At 23.1% G+C, this 18,235-nt stretch overlaps 1 protein-coding gene across 4 annotated transcripts; it reads right to left on the reverse strand.

Moving 5' to 3' along the window:
- Nucleotides 1-1,300: 1,300 nt before the first annotated feature.
- LOC105359427 (probable phospholipid-transporting ATPase VA) lies at nt 1,301-17,626 on the reverse strand. Of its 4 annotated transcripts, none has more exons than XM_011496036.1 (16): nt 17,551-17,626; nt 14,157-14,738; nt 12,803-13,063; nt 11,110-11,385; nt 10,657-10,825; nt 9,162-9,515; nt 7,446-7,744; nt 5,532-5,717; nt 5,161-5,443; nt 3,964-4,776; nt 3,596-3,883; nt 3,266-3,517; nt 3,088-3,192; nt 2,812-2,999; nt 1,830-1,994; nt 1,301-1,695 (listed from the first exon to the last, which is right to left on the reverse strand). In XM_011496036.1, exons 2-16 carry the CDS (start codon nt 14,726-14,728, stop codon nt 1,644-1,646), a joined length of 4,263 nt encoding a protein of 1,420 aa, XP_011494338.1. In that variant the 5' UTR covers nt 14,729-14,738; nt 17,551-17,626; the 3' UTR covers nt 1,301-1,643. The 4 variants fall into 4 exon arrangements, with proteins under 4 accessions (XP_011494338.1, XP_011494336.1, XP_011494340.1 ...); XM_011496034.1 differs by lacking the exon at nt 17,551-17,626 and adding an exon at nt 17,061-17,135; XM_011496038.1 differs by lacking the exons at nt 5,532-5,717; nt 17,551-17,626 and adding an exon at nt 17,061-17,135 and having other exon boundaries at nt 5,161-5,332.
- Between the last annotated feature and the right edge of the window lie 609 nt (nt 17,627-18,235).

The raw sequence follows: 18,235 nt of genomic DNA on the forward strand, positions 1-18,235 counted from the left end.
TACTATTATATATAAATATAATTTTAGCTTTGCTTCTAACTTGTATAATTTATATATACTAAAACAATAGTAATCAAATGCTGAACCAATAGTTCCCTATCCAAATGGCTTTTATTTAATATTTATTTTTGATAAAAAAAAATAAATAATAATAAGATATGTATTAATAGTTATAAGAAGAAAATAATTTTCATGAATTTTTAAAAAAGATAATAGTTTTCTGAAAATATGGAATTTTTGATAAAAATCATTAAATAATTAAAAAAAAATTATTACAATAAATCCATCATACTTAATACATAATGCAATATTTAAATTACAAATAAATGTGAACTAAATTGATAAATATTGTTGGAACGTTTCTGTCTAATTTGTTAAAAAATTAATTTTTAAATAAACGCATTATAATTTTTATAAATAATCAAAAAATGATTAAATAACTATTTTCTACTCATAATAAATATTGCACCATATTCTTTAAGGCCTTACAAAATATTAAAAAAAAAGTATCCCATTTTAATGTGGCATATAATATATTAATTTATGGTATAAATTTATCATATAAATAAAAAATATTCATAATATTATAAAGCATGCATATGTGTACAATAAAGAATAAAATAATTTGTAATTTTATAAAATTTATTTATTTTGATTTTACAGTTATATAAAATATCCTAAGTTATATTAGAAGCAAATTATTATTTTTAAACAAATTAATATTATTATAATTGTTTAAATATAAATTAAACAATGAAATATAAATTATTTATAAATGTACAGGTACAATATTAAATAATTATTTGAATAGATACTTACGTTCTACAATTATTAATCATATATGTACAGTTATTTTATACTTATGAGAAACAATTAATGAATGAATGACTTAAAATAAATGATTTATACACAAAAATATGAGTATAAAATGAAAAGTAATATATACAATAATTCCGTTATAATAATTAAAATATTCCCGTGTATATACATTTCTTGTTTATTCATATTTTGAAATTGAAATTATCTCAAATTTCCAATTTTTATTAATCATAAGCTGTAATATTTTTAAAACGCCTTATATTTAATATTAATATGTTAATTTAATATTTTATTTGTATTTATGAAAAAAGATAATTAATAATAATTTTATTAGCAAATATGATGTTTCTAATATTGCATGCCATTTTGAAGACTAATTTTTACAGTAAAGAATATTCTTTTAAATATTGTTACTTAAAAATATTCTATTATAGACATAAAAATTATACATAATAAAAGATATAAAGTTTCTTTTTGATCCACATGTTATTACAATTAAATATGATATAACAATATATGTAACTGTAGTTTTTCTAATTTGGACTGATAATCTTGGTCCCTAAAAATCACAGCCAATAAATACAATCAACAATAGTCTGTGATTAAGGTCACTTGACTAAAACAACAATAATAATACCCACACAATTTATGACAATATTATCAAATAACAATATTGCTTTTGAGAAATTGCATGGCTGTTCGTTTTTAAAGAGTATTCACATTTAAAATATGTAACAATTTAATTTTTTTAGTATTGATTGGAATATTTTCTATTTCTTGATTCATTTTTTGAAAGATGGTGTATTCTTTCAAATTTTTAATTATCATGTAATAATAGTGGATAAAGCACTCTTTTTGGAAGTGTAATTTTCTGCTCTGAAATATTAAAAAGATTTTATTTATTTTCTAAGTAGTGATGAGTAGATCAAACCAATTTTTTCATATCAATATAATATAATCATTTTATACTTGATATTATAATTAATATATGATCAAGTTTTATTATTTACCTTATTGTTGCACGTTGTGTAGATCGTGACCAACCAGCAACAAATCCATTACCTTTTCCAACTACTATTTGATTTTCAAATCTCCTAGTTTTTTCTAAATATGCAATAGTTGCTCTTTGCATCATATCAGGAGAAATTGTATTTTTTACTGATTTATAAATAATCCTGAAATTGAATAACAAACTTTTGTAATTTATTTAAGTGAATGATTATAAATTATCGAAACACAGGCTATTAATTTTATCAATAATCGTACATTATTATAAAGTGTGTGAATTAGAATATTATTTAAACACATCTTTATTTTTATTAGTTTTGGTTATTAATTCTAATATAAAATTATGTGTTTATTCATAATAATCATGTAATATGTGTTATAAATATTTCTTTATTCTTTGCGTCAAGAAATTATGAAGTTTATTTTTAATTAAGTCCATTTTTAATTTATACTTATGAATAAATATTACATCATCAAATGAAAGTAATGAAATAATTAGAGATAGAAGTAATGATTATAATATAATTTATGAAATAAATACCTATACCGTGATAAAGAATATTAAAAAAGATCAGTTCGTTATAGGATTTATATTCTTGCGAATTTATTACTTCAATTTATATAAATTAAAATTTTAAATCTGTATTTTCAAAAATATACAGATTTATAAAAGAAATTTTATGAACAATAAAGTATTTATAAATAATCATTTAAAATATTAGATTAATAAATTAAGATCAATCAATTTTTATATAAAATAAATATTCAACGATTAATTAAATTTTAAATTTCAGTTTATAACAGAATTAATAATAATTACATAAAGATTGTTTAAATTTTACTTAAAAAATAGAAAGCTAAATATAAATCTTCAAAGTAAAATTTAAATTAACTTTTTATTTAACTGAGATTATAATTGACATTAACAAACCATTTTAAATGAGAATAAATTATTTGTTTACATGTAAAATCTAAAATATATACCTAGGTAATATGGCGAGAATTGAAGTAAGAATTACAGTTAACCAATATATATGTTGACCAATTGCTTTTTGCATAACCCAATATGAACCAGGCAAACCCATACAATTTATACAAATTGTATTATAAAGTAGACTAAACCCAAAAAATACTCCAAAAGATACTAAATTTGCTGCAGCGGATATCATGGTCTATAAATAGATAAATTATGTTTACAAATCTTTTAGTTTTACTTATAACTATCATAATTTGTAAAAGAAAATTAATAAATTTATTTACCCATGACTTTGTTTCAATACTAATATGAATTAACATAACAATAATACATGAAGTTGTTATTGTTGAACCAAATTCCCAAATATCTACATCAGAATCATGGTATGCCTATAAATGAAAATAATTAAATTAAAGTTTGCTTTAAAATTCAAATAGCATAATGTTTATTCATACAACATACAGCTTCTGTGAAAAAAAAAATGATGATGCTTTGATACAGAGCATCAGCCATTGTTATCCAAAATGAATGCGGTTGATAAGCAGATGCTAATCGACCTCTTTCATATAATCTGGGTGATTCTAAAAGAAGTTTAGCTGGAGCTATTTGATCATAAATTCCAAGCATAAGTGGAGGCAGTGATGTGAATAATAGATTATATAATAATAAATATATTTGATCAACCATTACTGTTCCAGAAAAACCGCAATAAAGCTATAAAAATTAGATTGTAAGGATATTAACTGAAAAAGGATATACTTTACTAAAATTAATAAGAAGAAATTAACTTACTTGAAACCAAAAAATAAGAAAAACGAACGTCGCATTTTTATAAAAAAAATAAAGTATCATTCGAGATAATCTATCATAGCACCAGTGTCCATGCATCAATAAGAGTCTAGTTAACATAGGAAAACTTGCAATAGCAAAATCGGCAGCCATTAGGGCTTGTGTACCTTCTCGACCAGATACTCCAATACCAACATCCGCCGTTTGTATCATGCTAACATCATTGGCACCATCGCCAATTGCTAAAGTTCTCATTCTAAGATGTTCTTTTACTACTTTGACTATGTAGGCCTTCAACAAAAATATTTGAAAAACAATAAGCATTAAGTGTATTGATTAAATTTATAAGTGATCATAAATTGTTGGTATACCTTCTGTAGTGGTGTAGCTCGGCAGGCTAAAACACTGGAGCAAGCTCTAGTTAATTTTAAAAATGGGACTGTTAATCCAGATCTTGGATCAAGAATAAAGGTGAGAGTTTTCCCATCAACAATGAGAGCGCGTTGACGATGCCAAGAATTACCAATTCTATAGGTGAATTTTTCATTCGCTTCTTGCTCATTTGATTGCATATGTATGTTTTCGATTGAATCTACACTTGCCATGTTTTCACATTCGATCGCTTCTAGATAAGTATGGATTAAACTTTCTGCCATAGATTTGGATCTTGCTTGTAGATGTAAAAGCTGCATAGTTGGACTAAAGAGACATGCAGAATAAGCTATGTTCACTGCAGTTTCTGGTTTATCACCTGTCAAAACCCAGACAATAATACCAGCTGCTACAAGGCTAGTCATTGCTTCAGGGACACCAGCTTGTAGTTTGTCTTCTATTCCTGTTGCGCCCAACAAACTCAGTTGACATTCCAAGTTGGTATAAGATTCTCGTATTCTGCGCTCACTGTTTTCGTTACTTGTTTCAATTTCTATGTGCTTTTGTAACCAGCATTCGTATTCTTGAGCCGTAAGGGATCTTCTTGCCATAACCAGTGTACGAAGTCCTTGACGAGCATATGAATGTAAGTGTTGCCTAACTTTAGTTGTTATTATTGACTCTTCTTCATTCGAATTTAATGCCGATAAAATTGTTGAATCTGCACCTTTGCAGTATAATACAATTTCACCAGTACGAGGATGTTTCACTACGATCGACATACATTTTCTATTCGAATCAAATGGTAAAATCTGTGAAAAGACAATAATATTATTATATATTCCATTTATTGTTACAACCATTTACAATATAAAATTTATTTTCCCTTCAAATCAATTATATACAGTTTGTATATTTAAATATAACTTTATTTTAATTATGTATCCAAATACAAACGGTACATGCATTTAATTAAATGTATAATCATCGATAAATACGAGCAAAGTACATAGAGATACAATTTTCTTAAATAATAATAATAATAATAATAATAATAATAACAATAATAATAATTAAAGTAAAATAAATTCTTAAATAATTATATTATTTAGAAAATCATTTTTTCTGAATTGTCATATCGATTTATGAATTCATAACACGTGAAAAATTATTTATATCAAAATGTAAAAACTTACTTTTAAAATTTCGAATGTTAAAATTGATTTATCTGGTAATGAAACAATAACGTTTTTAGTAGTTCTTCGAGTTAGTCTAACATTATATGCTCTAGCTGCCTGGACAAGAGTTAATTCGTCTGGGCTTTCAGCTTCATATATTTCCAGTGTGCTTTGAGTTTCCATAAGTGATCTAACATTTTTTTCAGACATTGAATTTAAATTATTTCTATGACCCAAAGGAGAAAGTCTTTTTGTAAGCATACTTATAGTTGACATAGTTGGTAAATTCGGCAATTTAGGTCTAGAAAGAAACTTGTTTGATTGATAAAAAAGAAAATATTATTTCTTTAACTTTACAGGAGTGATTTATATTTGACGCAATTTCACACCTTGAACTTTTGTGGTTTAAAATTGCTGTATTTCCAGATTCTGACAGTTTCATTGAATTTATTGATGAAGCAACCTCTTCAAAATTTGTAGCTGAATGAATTGAAGTAAAAGATAGAGCAGAAGTTGAAGTAGATGTCTCAACAGAAACTGGAGTTATTCTCCTTGATTCTGTTACTTGGACATACCTTTAATTGATTCATCAATTTATCAATCACAAAACACGTGAAAAACTTAATGTATTTAATTTAAAAATTAATGAAAATAAAAATTATATTTAATTACTGTAAACAAATACAACAAATATAAAATATAATATTTTAAGACTCAATTTTTATTAATTTGAGTATTAAAACTAAAACTACATTTCAATATTAAAATCTGATGTTGAAAAATGTCACAATCTTTATGTAGTATTTTAAAATATTTTACTTTTACAAGAAATACATAATGCATATAAAAAATTTTACTATTTTCTTTTTAAAAAAATTGTTATACAATGAATATATTTTTTACTTGCAGTTCACTATATAAAGTCATTTCCACTAACTAAATTTATAAACATAAAATCCTTATTTTAAACATGATCATCCTAAAAGTGAGTTATACTTTAAATTACATTAATTACAATATAACACTTGTTTAATGTATATTATTGATTCAATAATCCTAAATTAAATACATATAAATAATTACTTTAATATTATCAATCATAATTTTATACAGTTGTTATAAAATACACAAATTACTGTTGATTATGTATTTAGTTTGTAGTAGTATTGATAATTTATTTAGTTTTTTAATATACATTCTAATTTAGTAATTATATTTTTTAATTATATACTTTTAAATCATTAATGCATTAATATTATTTTTTTTATAAGTTTTTATAAGATTCTCGTATTAATATCTTTTATTTTTAATAAGTGTTAATAAAAAAAATAATCAAAATTGTTTAAAAATTAGTAAATTAATGGAATACATTGAAAAATATTAATTAGAAAATATAAATATTTCAGAAAAAATTAATCGATTATTAACGGTATCTTATGCACGATGATTTATAGAAGTTTCAAAATTTATTAAATTTATAAAAAAATGTAATTTATCTTATTATTTAATACATATAATACATTAAATATATTCGATTGGAATAAAAATCGTAAAACTGAAATTATAAAAGGATTTGAGAATATGTTTAAGAATATCTCTCGAATAGTAAAAAAAATATTAAAAAATTATTATCTTTATATATATATATATATATATATATATATATATATATATATGTCATATAATTATTAATTAAAATTTAAGTATATAGTTGCATTTTATCAATCGTATATTTAATTGTAAAGTTTAACTTCCAGCATATTTGTGACATGTGACATGTCCTACAGAAAAAAATAGAATACTTGTATGAAGATTTAAAAAATTGTTTGATTTATTATTCACCACTTTAACTTTTTAAAAGAACAACAGAACATATTTTTCGATTCGTATAACTGAGTATTTGATACTTTAGAGAGATTAAGTGTACAGATGAGAAAAAATAAATTCATATAGAATTAAATATAACGAAGAAAAAACACGTAAAAATACAGTCTACTCTACAACGGAACCCGCTGAGGCATGATTTCTTTATAAATTATAAATAAATCAGTAATAAAGATCTTTCATTTTAATACATCTATATATATTAAATAAATATAGTATGATTGAATATTAGTATATTAATAAAATTTACTTATTCGATGGCTTAATAAATTCTTGAAATTTTATTTCAAAATAACTACCCACGATTATTAATATTTAGGTATTAATATTAATGTTTAAATATAACTAAATAATTATTAATATTCAGGTATTACTAAATAAAATAGAAATAAAACATAAAAACATAAAACTTAAAATACCTTGTGGGATCGGCGTCGTCATTCTTTTGTGTGTTTTCTATTACGCCACTGGAATTCATAATGTCACGATGAGGATGAGTATTAACTACGACAGTATTACAAATCGCCAATAGAATAAGAAATTCTTGAAGTCTATGTCGGCAAGTACCTATTAGTAAATCTTCCTTTAACCTTGTACAGGCAACGAGATTTTCCCCATCCCCAGTATGCGTATAATCTTGCCCGCCGATGGCACATCTTCGAAACAACATTTTGTTTTCAGTTAATGTTCCAGTTTTGTCTGAAAATATGTACTGCACCTATTTATATTAAATTAATTCAATTAATATTTTTAACACAAAGTAATCTATTATAAAAAATACTCAAAAGTAAATGAATTAAATTTTATTATAAAATTGAGTTTTGTAAAATATCATCTGTCTTGTATAATTCAGTGTACATATGGTTTATATCAAATGTAAACAATCTAAGAATTTAATTTTCAATTAATAATTAGAAAATTTAAAGAGAAAAAATGCTCATAATTAACGAATTTTTACATTATATATATTTAAATTTTTTTTTAACGAATTCTTCAAATTATTTTATTGTTCTTTTTTTACTCTACCTTTATAACAAAAGTCAAAATAAAACTTTGGCAAATTGATTTATATATTAGCAACAGGTTTTATCAGCTTTAGCACGATACATGGATGTCGTATAAAACTAGAACTTCCTAATTAAAGAGCTTCTCATCGGCTTAATTATAGATAGGGGGAATTGCGGTTAATTATCAAAATTAGAAAAAGCAAACAGTATTATTAAGAAACCATTCGAAAATTATGCTATACTATTGTATCATGATATCATAAAAAAATATGATTAATAGACTACGGAAATTAATGCAATAATATAAATAAAGCAATACTTGTTCTTATCAAAAAATGTCTATATTTAAAAATGCTATTAGATACGAAATCTTCAACATTACTCGAATTCTGAGAGAAATCCTATTATTTATCAGAATTAATGTTTCTAAAAATATGAAAGTATCTTTATATTTATCCACAACGAAAATTGGAAATAATTCAAATTGAACAAATGTGAAATTACTATGAAACGATGTAATAAAAAATAATTTATTGATATTCTAGAAGCCTACAAAGTAAAGAAATATCATTGATATATTGTTATTATTAAACAATATTGATATATTATTACTTTTAAAAGAAATTTATAAAAATAATTGTTATTATTTTATTTCGCATACCAATAAATTGCTTGTACTAGTCCAGTAAATGCTAATTCATTTAATATTCATTTTTTCAAACATTGAGTATGAAAAATTAATCAAAATGCTTAAATATCACTCAAAATTTTGTTTATATTGATTACTCATTTTAATTTGCATTGTTTATTATTTCTAGTATACCTATTTATTATTATACTCCTTTCTTTGTAAATTTATTTTTTTTTGTTCAATCAATTATAATTGAAAAAAATTTGTTTAAATACAAATTACTATAGACAGTAAATATAGTTATTTTACACACTTAAAAATTTATAAATCAAAAACAATTTTCTAAGAAACAAACGATATAAAATTAAGTGATAAAATTAAATGATATAAAATTTAAGCGTCGTTACACATTTTTTGTCAAAAAATCAACAATTTTATAAGTTTGGATGTATATTCAATTGTATTATTCTTGTAGATTGATAAAATAAAAAATTTACTTGGCCAAGTTCCTCTGTGATATTAAGAGCACGACATTCAGCCGGTCGATTAGTTTTTGAATCATAGAGCTTTGTATCATTCATTATATGATAAACTTGTCCAACTTTGGCCATTTCGATAGTTACATAAAGACTAAGCGGAATCATCACTTGTAAAATAATGATAAAAGTCCAAAAGGTAAGTATGCCTTCATAAGCTGGATCTTGTATAATCGGTAGAAAAGGAACAGGACCCACAGATGTATAAGCTGATAACCAAAACCTACATCCAGCTGCTCCAACAATGCATAATACTATCAAAATTATTACGCACCATATTACGTCTAAATTCATCTGGCACTCTAACCGAGATCTCTAAACATTAAATATATTACAGATATGATTTTAAATTTTATTTATGATCTATAAATATCTTTAAATTATTAAATATTATTATCAATTCAAGTTTTTATAATTTGAATATCTTATGTTTAATAACAACAATTAAAAAAAAAATTTTTAATTGTTACGTATGTATAAAAATATGTATTTATTCAATATTAATAATGACTTATATTATTTTTAAAATATAATTAAAATTATTATAAAGTAATGGAATTAATCAAAATTATTGATTCAGTGTTAAGAGTATACCGATAGAGCCAAGTAAATATATATATATTTTAATATAAAATTTTCCTTCATACAAAACAAATTACAATTGAATTTAGTAAATGAAAAGGACTATATTAAAATTATTAATTTTTACTTACTATAATTATTACATATATATATATATATATATTATACATATAATAGTATTTGTATTGTATTTTTTCATTGTTTCTTGTAATTTTAAATACCAGATTTGGATAAATTAATATCAAAATTATAAACATTTTTAAACACTATTCATCACAAATATAATTATAAAAATTCGCTATACAAATATTTGTTATAATAAAAAATAAAAATATTTGAAGTATTTTTTCATTCAATATATTTTCATTTTATTAAAAATTTGCAGTCATTGAAAATTCACATTCGTATGAATATTATTATATTATATATATTATCATATGAATAAAATTCTAATTCGTATAACATTAAATATATAAATATTTTTGTAACATTTAGTTAAGATTTAAACAATTATAAAAACGTGCATTTAGAAAATAAAAAAGTTACGCTTGTACATTTTTTTTATAATTTTAATCACTCGATTACATTAAATACTAAATAAAAAATACCAATTCATCGAATATATACAGTTATAAATTTCTTTATATTTTTCAAAATGTTTCTTATGCATTATCAATATGTGCTTATTTAATATAAAACGGGTACATCCAATTATGTTTTAATTAATTAAAAAATCATTGTTTTATTTTTTAGCTATATAATGTTTATTGTTAAATGGTTAATATTAATTGATCGGATATTAATCAATAATGATCATTACATTATTTTTACAAAATTTTATAAAATGGAGAAAAACTATAATATTAAATCTTACCTTATATCTCGGACCACCATTATTAAGCATTGCTTTTGTTTCATGACCAACATAAACAACGATTCCTTCTATAAAATCAGTGTTCTTTAAAAGGCATTCTCTTAATAAAAGATTTTCTGTTGAAACCGGTATTCTTGATCCATTTGGATGTATCACAGCACCATGAAATCTGTATATTATAATACGTATAATATATTGTTAGTAATTTAGTTATAAATTAAGAATACGTGTTATGAAATTATTATGAATCCCACCGGAATTTTATATTTATAACAGTTATGATATTGCTTAATTAAAGAATATTTGGAAAATAGTGTTCAAGAATTTTTTTCTTGCTCTTTACAACTGTTTTATAAATTATATCAAAGTTATGAAATTATATGTATTAATTATTGGAACAAATTCATTAAATTTAACTTTAAAAAATAGATGGTTACTATGTTATTGTTAAACCTGTAAATTTTCGTGCTGGGTCTGTCGACTTCTATAATAGATCGGAATTTAGACGGTTGAAAATCCGCCTGTAGATCGAGAAATCCTCTTATTACCTGTCGTTGTTTCAAATTCGTTTCACCGTCAAGGTTACAGGTATCAAGATATGCAAAACCTTGTGGATCACTACTACGCAATAATAGTAAAGCAGCAGGAACTATTTCATTATTTGATAAATGAACAAAATCTCCTACTTTTACATCTTTCCAAGGTATTTTCATATATCTGTCTCCTTCACTAGAGTATCAATAATTATTTAAATTAAGACTTATTTTATAAATGAAGTATGTACATGGATAATGCATGGGATAATATATGTGACAGAGATGTAATACAATGGTGTCATATATTTAGTTTCAATTGTTCAAAAATAATGAGTAGATATGTAAATAATGAAACAATTCAATCTTTTAAGAATGCAATATGGAAAAAAAAATTTGTTTGAGTCAACCTAGTATAGGTTGTTGAAAAATTTTAATATATCTGATATTTCATTAATTTGGTATTTAATAAATTAAATATCAATTTTAGCCAAAACTATGTTCTCTTAAAATCATATGATCTGACATTGGTTTATTAACAATAAATAATAAATATATAAGAATTTTAAATCGATTAGTAATTTTAAAAGATATATTTAATTTTTTAAAGAGGTCTAACGTACACAAAATATAAATGGTAATACGCACTGCTTATAAAAATTAAAAAATACTAAAAATTATAATTCAAATAAATAAAATATAGTTATTATATATACTTTAAATTATCAGAGAGTGTATATTTTCTAACAGATGTTATTTACAATAGCTATCATGAGTACAGTGACGTTCACCTCGATTTCTGAAAACGATTTGTTTAAATTTTTGGAAATAGATAATTGTAAGAATAGTTTATTTATTTTAAATTTCACTAAAGGAAAAAACTTTTTATTAAAAATTCAATTGATATTTAAAAATTATCAATTGGATTTTTAAATAACACAATTAAAGTACTAATTATACAATAAAAATCGTATTTTTATTTTTATTAATCTAGTTAAAGTATTAAACAAAACAAAACAAAAAAATAGCATTTTACAAAATACCTGAAACTCAAATTTATATATTTTTAAGTTTTTGTAATATTTTTCCCGACATTTCACTAATTCATCGATAATTTATTACCAAGCGTTAAATTATTTTTATCCCGTACAATTTGTAGATTTTTAAAAAATTAAACATTATGTATGAATATTATAAATAATCCTAGGTCTTATAACTATTTATTTTAAACTGAATACTAACAAATTTTGTTTAATAAAATATAGATAAATTTATATATTTGAATGCTGCGTTATACAATTGAAAACTAAAACTGTCTAAAGAATAGTAACACTGAATATTTATTATTAAAAATAATATATTATTGTAAATTAAATTACTGAAAATTGAAATACATACATATATACATTCATATATATATATATATATATATAATGTATTTGTGCAACTGCAAATACAGAATTTAAAATTTAAAAATTGTATTGTATAATTTCTATAATTTATCTCTTTTACATCTCTAATTGTATAAACATGTTCTTGTTTCTTTGCATGATGTATTTTTAAAATAATCATTATTATTATTACATGGATATTAAAATTTCCATTACATTTACCTGAAATAAACACGACAAGTAGAATTATTAACACGCTTGTCACTAGCGAGTCTTCGCCTGTCCTCAAAAAAGTCCTTGAGCGCAGTAACCCCAAGTACAAAAACAACTGGAATCATAGCAATTTCTTTGCCGAAGGCATTTATTGCAGGTACCCAGTTTAACAAAACGATAAAAATAAAATAAACGTTAGCCACTCGGTAAGATTGCTCCAAGAGGTTCCGTGGAAGAAAAGTCAATGTATTATATTTTGTTGTGCGTATCCTTTAAACAAAAACCAATAGTAAAATAATTCTATTTCTAAGTAAATTTTTATGTCTTTAATATTAATATATTACAAAAGAAGGATTTATTAGGCAAAATTAAATAATACTACCGTTACGTCAAAAACTTTTCAATTATTGAATTAAACGTTTAACTTTTTTTTAATATAAATGACTAAAAATCTCAATATTTTCATATTCCAATAAGTAAGTATATTCTTCCGCAATATATTTATAATTTTTCATGTTAATAATCATTTTTATACTATTTTATTTAAAAAAAAAAAAAAAAAAAAAAAAAAAAATATATATATATATATAATCTAAATATTATAATGTATGAAAAAAATAGTTATGTTAATGAAATACAATAAAAATAAAAAAGTTAATATTACAGTGTATTATGAATATAATATATAAAGATACAATACATCATTTACTAATCTGCTCATAAATACAGAAGATATTTATTATTTTAATTTTTCGTATATTTTTATGTTTAAATAAAATTTTATAATGAAGTGAATATTTAAAATACATATGAAAGTTATATTCTGGATATTCATAATACAATTTTATGTCTATATGATATATATATATATATGATTAATACTCAACCCAATTTTAGTAATTGTTTGATTTTTAATAAAGAATAAATAAAGATGAAAAATAAATATATTTATGAAAATATGGTTATGAATAAAATAAATCACAAAATATATCGTATTATTAATATCTTGTCTTATTTAAAAACTTGATTGAATTACATTATGCCCATTGCAATAAAATCGAAGTTTGTTTGCGCAACTTATTTAATAATGCTTCATATTACAACCAGAGGTAATTAAATAAATAAAAATAGACTAAATAATTTGGGAACTCAATATGCTAACATTATAAGAAGCATTGCTGAACATTATTATTAAATAAAATATAAGATTCAAATATAAGATAAAATTTAAGATAAAATAAAATATAAAATATATGAGTGATTGGTCATTTAAATACAGTTAGGCTACATAAACAATGATTGCGGATATCAATATGAACCATAAATTTGCAAGCCAGTAAGGATAAAAATAACAATTAAGTACCTGTTGTCGACAGCTGATTGCAATTTAGATGGCAAAAGGTGGCTCGGAGCGATATTTCGTAGCTGAGCTTCTTCTGAATTAAAACCAAAATAGCGGATCCAAGCTCTCCTCCACCAGGGTGGTGCTGCACTACGTCGTATCGTGTAGATGGATTCTGATCTGGAAGCTTGTCTTGAGTGGCCATGAGAAGTTGTCTTGCCAGTATTGGGTGATTGCGGACGATCTTCGCGATGACCTGGCGGCAGGATGAAGTCTGTCTTGGAGCCGATTCGGCTGCTTCCAGCGATTGGCACTTCCACTACTTGGCCTTGGCTGAAAGCGCGTTGATGTCCTGGTTTTTTTAGAGCCGACTGTCGCGCCGTCAGCAGATTGCTGCTGCTTGGTCTGCTCACGCTTGCAAGAACTCCACCATGGCTTGCTGAGCGTGTGTGTGTTTTGATAGTTATTGGCCCTGTAGGCACTGTGTATTCTTGATCTATCTGGCGTACTTGCGTCATTTGTACTACCGGGTTCAGGCTTGAACTTGGGCTCGGAAATACATAGAGCGAGGAACGCTCCTCTTTTTCGGACATGGTAGCACATCTGCAACAGCGCGATTCAACCTTATATATTTATGTCTTGCAATAATAGATTTGATAAATTTTCTAACACCAAGAGGAAATAAACGATTTAAGTCGAACCATAAACGTTAAATCTATCGATATTTTTCTTTAAAATATACACTACTACGTTAAATATGATTTATTCTTACAATACAATTTGCCAAATTTAATGAACTGCTGTATTCAGGAAAATGTGATGAAATTTTTGGTTTCGTTGAACTAATGATTACTTAAAGCAATCAATACATCTAATATTTCTTGAGATTTAAAATTTAACATACATACATTGAGATTACTCAAATCGAAACTTCTAGTTGGCAATTAGCACTTAAAATAATATCGATTATTACATTGTATGGATTGCTTCGAAAACAGAAAATTAAAACAATATTTTTTTTTAATTTTGTGCTTATTGTATTTTTTTATTTATTTGTTAAACATATTGCCGAAAGAAAAAAGTCTCTGAAGATAAGTTAAGTTGATATAATATAACAATTCCTTTTATATATATTATGGTTCAAAATTTTAAACGTCATTCAATTGCTAAGGAATGAAAAACATTTTAATATGAATACAATCACAATGGTGCATTTAAAAAAAGACTGTAGTTACATTAAACTAATAATACTTTGTTTAAAATTTTATTTCAATGAAAACGGAAAAATTATCAAATCATAGAATACAAAAATATTCATTATTTAGTTTTGCTAAATCATTTTTAACTTTATAAAAATTATTAGACAAATTATTAAGATGGGAACGTACATTTCTAGATATATACATTTTTACTAGATTTGTGAATCATGTAAATTTTTTAGTTCATTCACAATGAAATTAAAATTAAATAAATAGTGAATTAAATTATTAATTTTTCAATATCAATATTTTTATAAAAATAAATATGTATAGTATTCTCAAGTAATGCTATTTGATTTCCACCAAGCGTTAAGATAAATAATATTCCAGAATTTCTAAGAAACATATGTAAAAGTTTAATTTTTATTATCTCTTACTGTTACATCTTTACTGAATCAAATACTAATAAAACAAAGTTTTTAAAGTCAAATTTAAGAGGTACATTCCATTATAGCTATTAATTGATCTATGGTGATCAATAAAATCTTATACATAAATACGACTAATATTTATTAGATTTTTATATCTATCTTTATTTTATAAATGTATATGTATATTTTAATTTTAATATTTTTGTAATATTTTTGTGCAATTTTACCACTCTAAGATATTTCTCATTCTTTTATATATTTAATTTATATTTTCATACATACACATACACGCGCGGCCGCGCGCACATATATATATATATATATATATATATATAAACTACATGTAGTATTAGAAATTATTAAAATAAAATAATGTATTTTGAATTTGTATAGCACACATTTATCATTCTTTTTTTTATTTATTTATAAAAATTACTTTTCCAATATATTAACAATATAAATATTTATAGGGTTTTAGTCATGAATATATTTAATAAGTATTGCAAATATGCTTTGAAATTAGTTTTTCAATCAAAGTATAAGCAAATAAAGTATTGTCAATTAAGTAATTATGATTATATTATTTTTAACTAAATTAAATGTTTATTAAATAATATTAATTAATTCATTTTTCTACAAAAAATAGATTTTTAATTAGTTAATTATTTTTATAATTCGGTTTTTTAATATACTGTTACATATATACTATATAGTACAATATAATTTTTAACACATATAATGTCTATATTAAATATACGGTTTCTATTTTGCACAGTTAAATATTTGCCCAGTTTACAAGTTAAGTAAATTAATATAAATAACAGATATAAATATTTATAATTAATAAAATAAACGCATATTGGAGAATTTGTTAATCTACCTTTACCTAATATAAATCTATTTTTATCTAGAAGCTGATCTACAATAAATATATTAACCATTTGAATTGTATTACAATAAGTACCTGTACAAATTGCTGGAAGACTATAACGGTATACCTTTATGATTATTTATAATAAATTTGTTCAACATTTGTACTACTTAATTTCTCGTTAATCTCAACCTCAATTATAGTCATCTAAAATTTACTTTAAAATTATATAGATTCTAATAAAAAATAAATATTTATAATATATAATAATAACCTAATATAAATTAAATATTCAATCAAAATTAATATAATAAACTATACAAAAAAGTCACAGAATATTTATACAGAAATCTTTGAACTATACAGTATTTAACGACTACTGAGAATAGTATTTTTTAAAACTTTGTTATACACAAATACTTACAATTAGTTAAAAGTCCAAATATTAATTTCTAAGAAACTCAATAATTCAGAACTAAAGGAATGGTGCACATGCATATATTGTAATATATTGAGCATCTAACTATTATATTTTAATAAACAAGTATATCTAAAAATAAAATCTTATCTTACATTTTGTACTTTTAAAATAGAATTCACAAAAATAGAGGTTAGATTCTTTTACATTGTAAAAGTAAGAATTAATATTAATTTTAATTTATGAACTTTTATTAATACTAATTTCATTTTTTCACTCTTAAATACCGAATATTACTAATAAGTAATTGGATTAATAATTAATGAATACAAAATACAAAATACTTTTGCTACTCATATTTGATAAGAAACCGGAACGCCAATAATGATATATGATTAGTACGCAAATGAATAGAATTCACGAGTATAGCATGGAATATGAGATTATAGTAATATATTTAAAGTTACTAAATTATTAAACAAATGCAAATGCCTACACTATTTAAAATATATTGTATATAATGTTGCTACTGAACAAATACAAAAACTGTGACGGCAGTACTAGGAACTACGTGACAAGTGATTTTATACATATAATATAAACCATAATTAAGAAGGACAGCATCAATACTAATCAGAAGAGTAACCAGTTGAGGCACACATTGCACTGACATGCGCATTGTTAGTCTGAGCTAATTGGTTTATATACAGGCGGCTTAGCAGTTTTGTTAACTATGTGAAACTACTTACTTACTTACTGTCATAAAAAGTTCTAAATTCATAGTTATTTTTAAAGATAAAATCAAAGTTGAATGATTTTTCAATATTTTATACAGATTGAAACTATTTATAATACATATCAATATATTAATTTACAAAAAAATATCTTGCCTTTTTGTAAAACGTACGTACATTTGAGGCACCAAGTGAACCAAGCCACTTAGATTTGCAAAATTGATATTATCTAGTCAATAGCTCTATTCATAATCAGTAACAATTTAAATTATTTATTGAGAACCTTAATGTTATTATTTACAACGCTTTTATTTGCCAGAATGTTGAAAACAATAATCTAATAAAACTTGAAATATAATTCAAACATAAATTATTTTATAAAAATAAAATTATTAATTTTATGTTCATTTTACTATGATGTATTCATTTATCATAATTAATTAATTT

This window comes from Ceratosolen solmsi, unplaced genomic scaffold (assembly GCF_000503995.2).
Source record: "Ceratosolen solmsi marchali unplaced genomic scaffold, CerSol_1.0 scaffold11, whole genome shotgun sequence".
In the NCBI taxonomy this organism is placed as follows: Eukaryota; Metazoa; Arthropoda; class Insecta; order Hymenoptera; family Agaonidae; genus Ceratosolen; species Ceratosolen solmsi.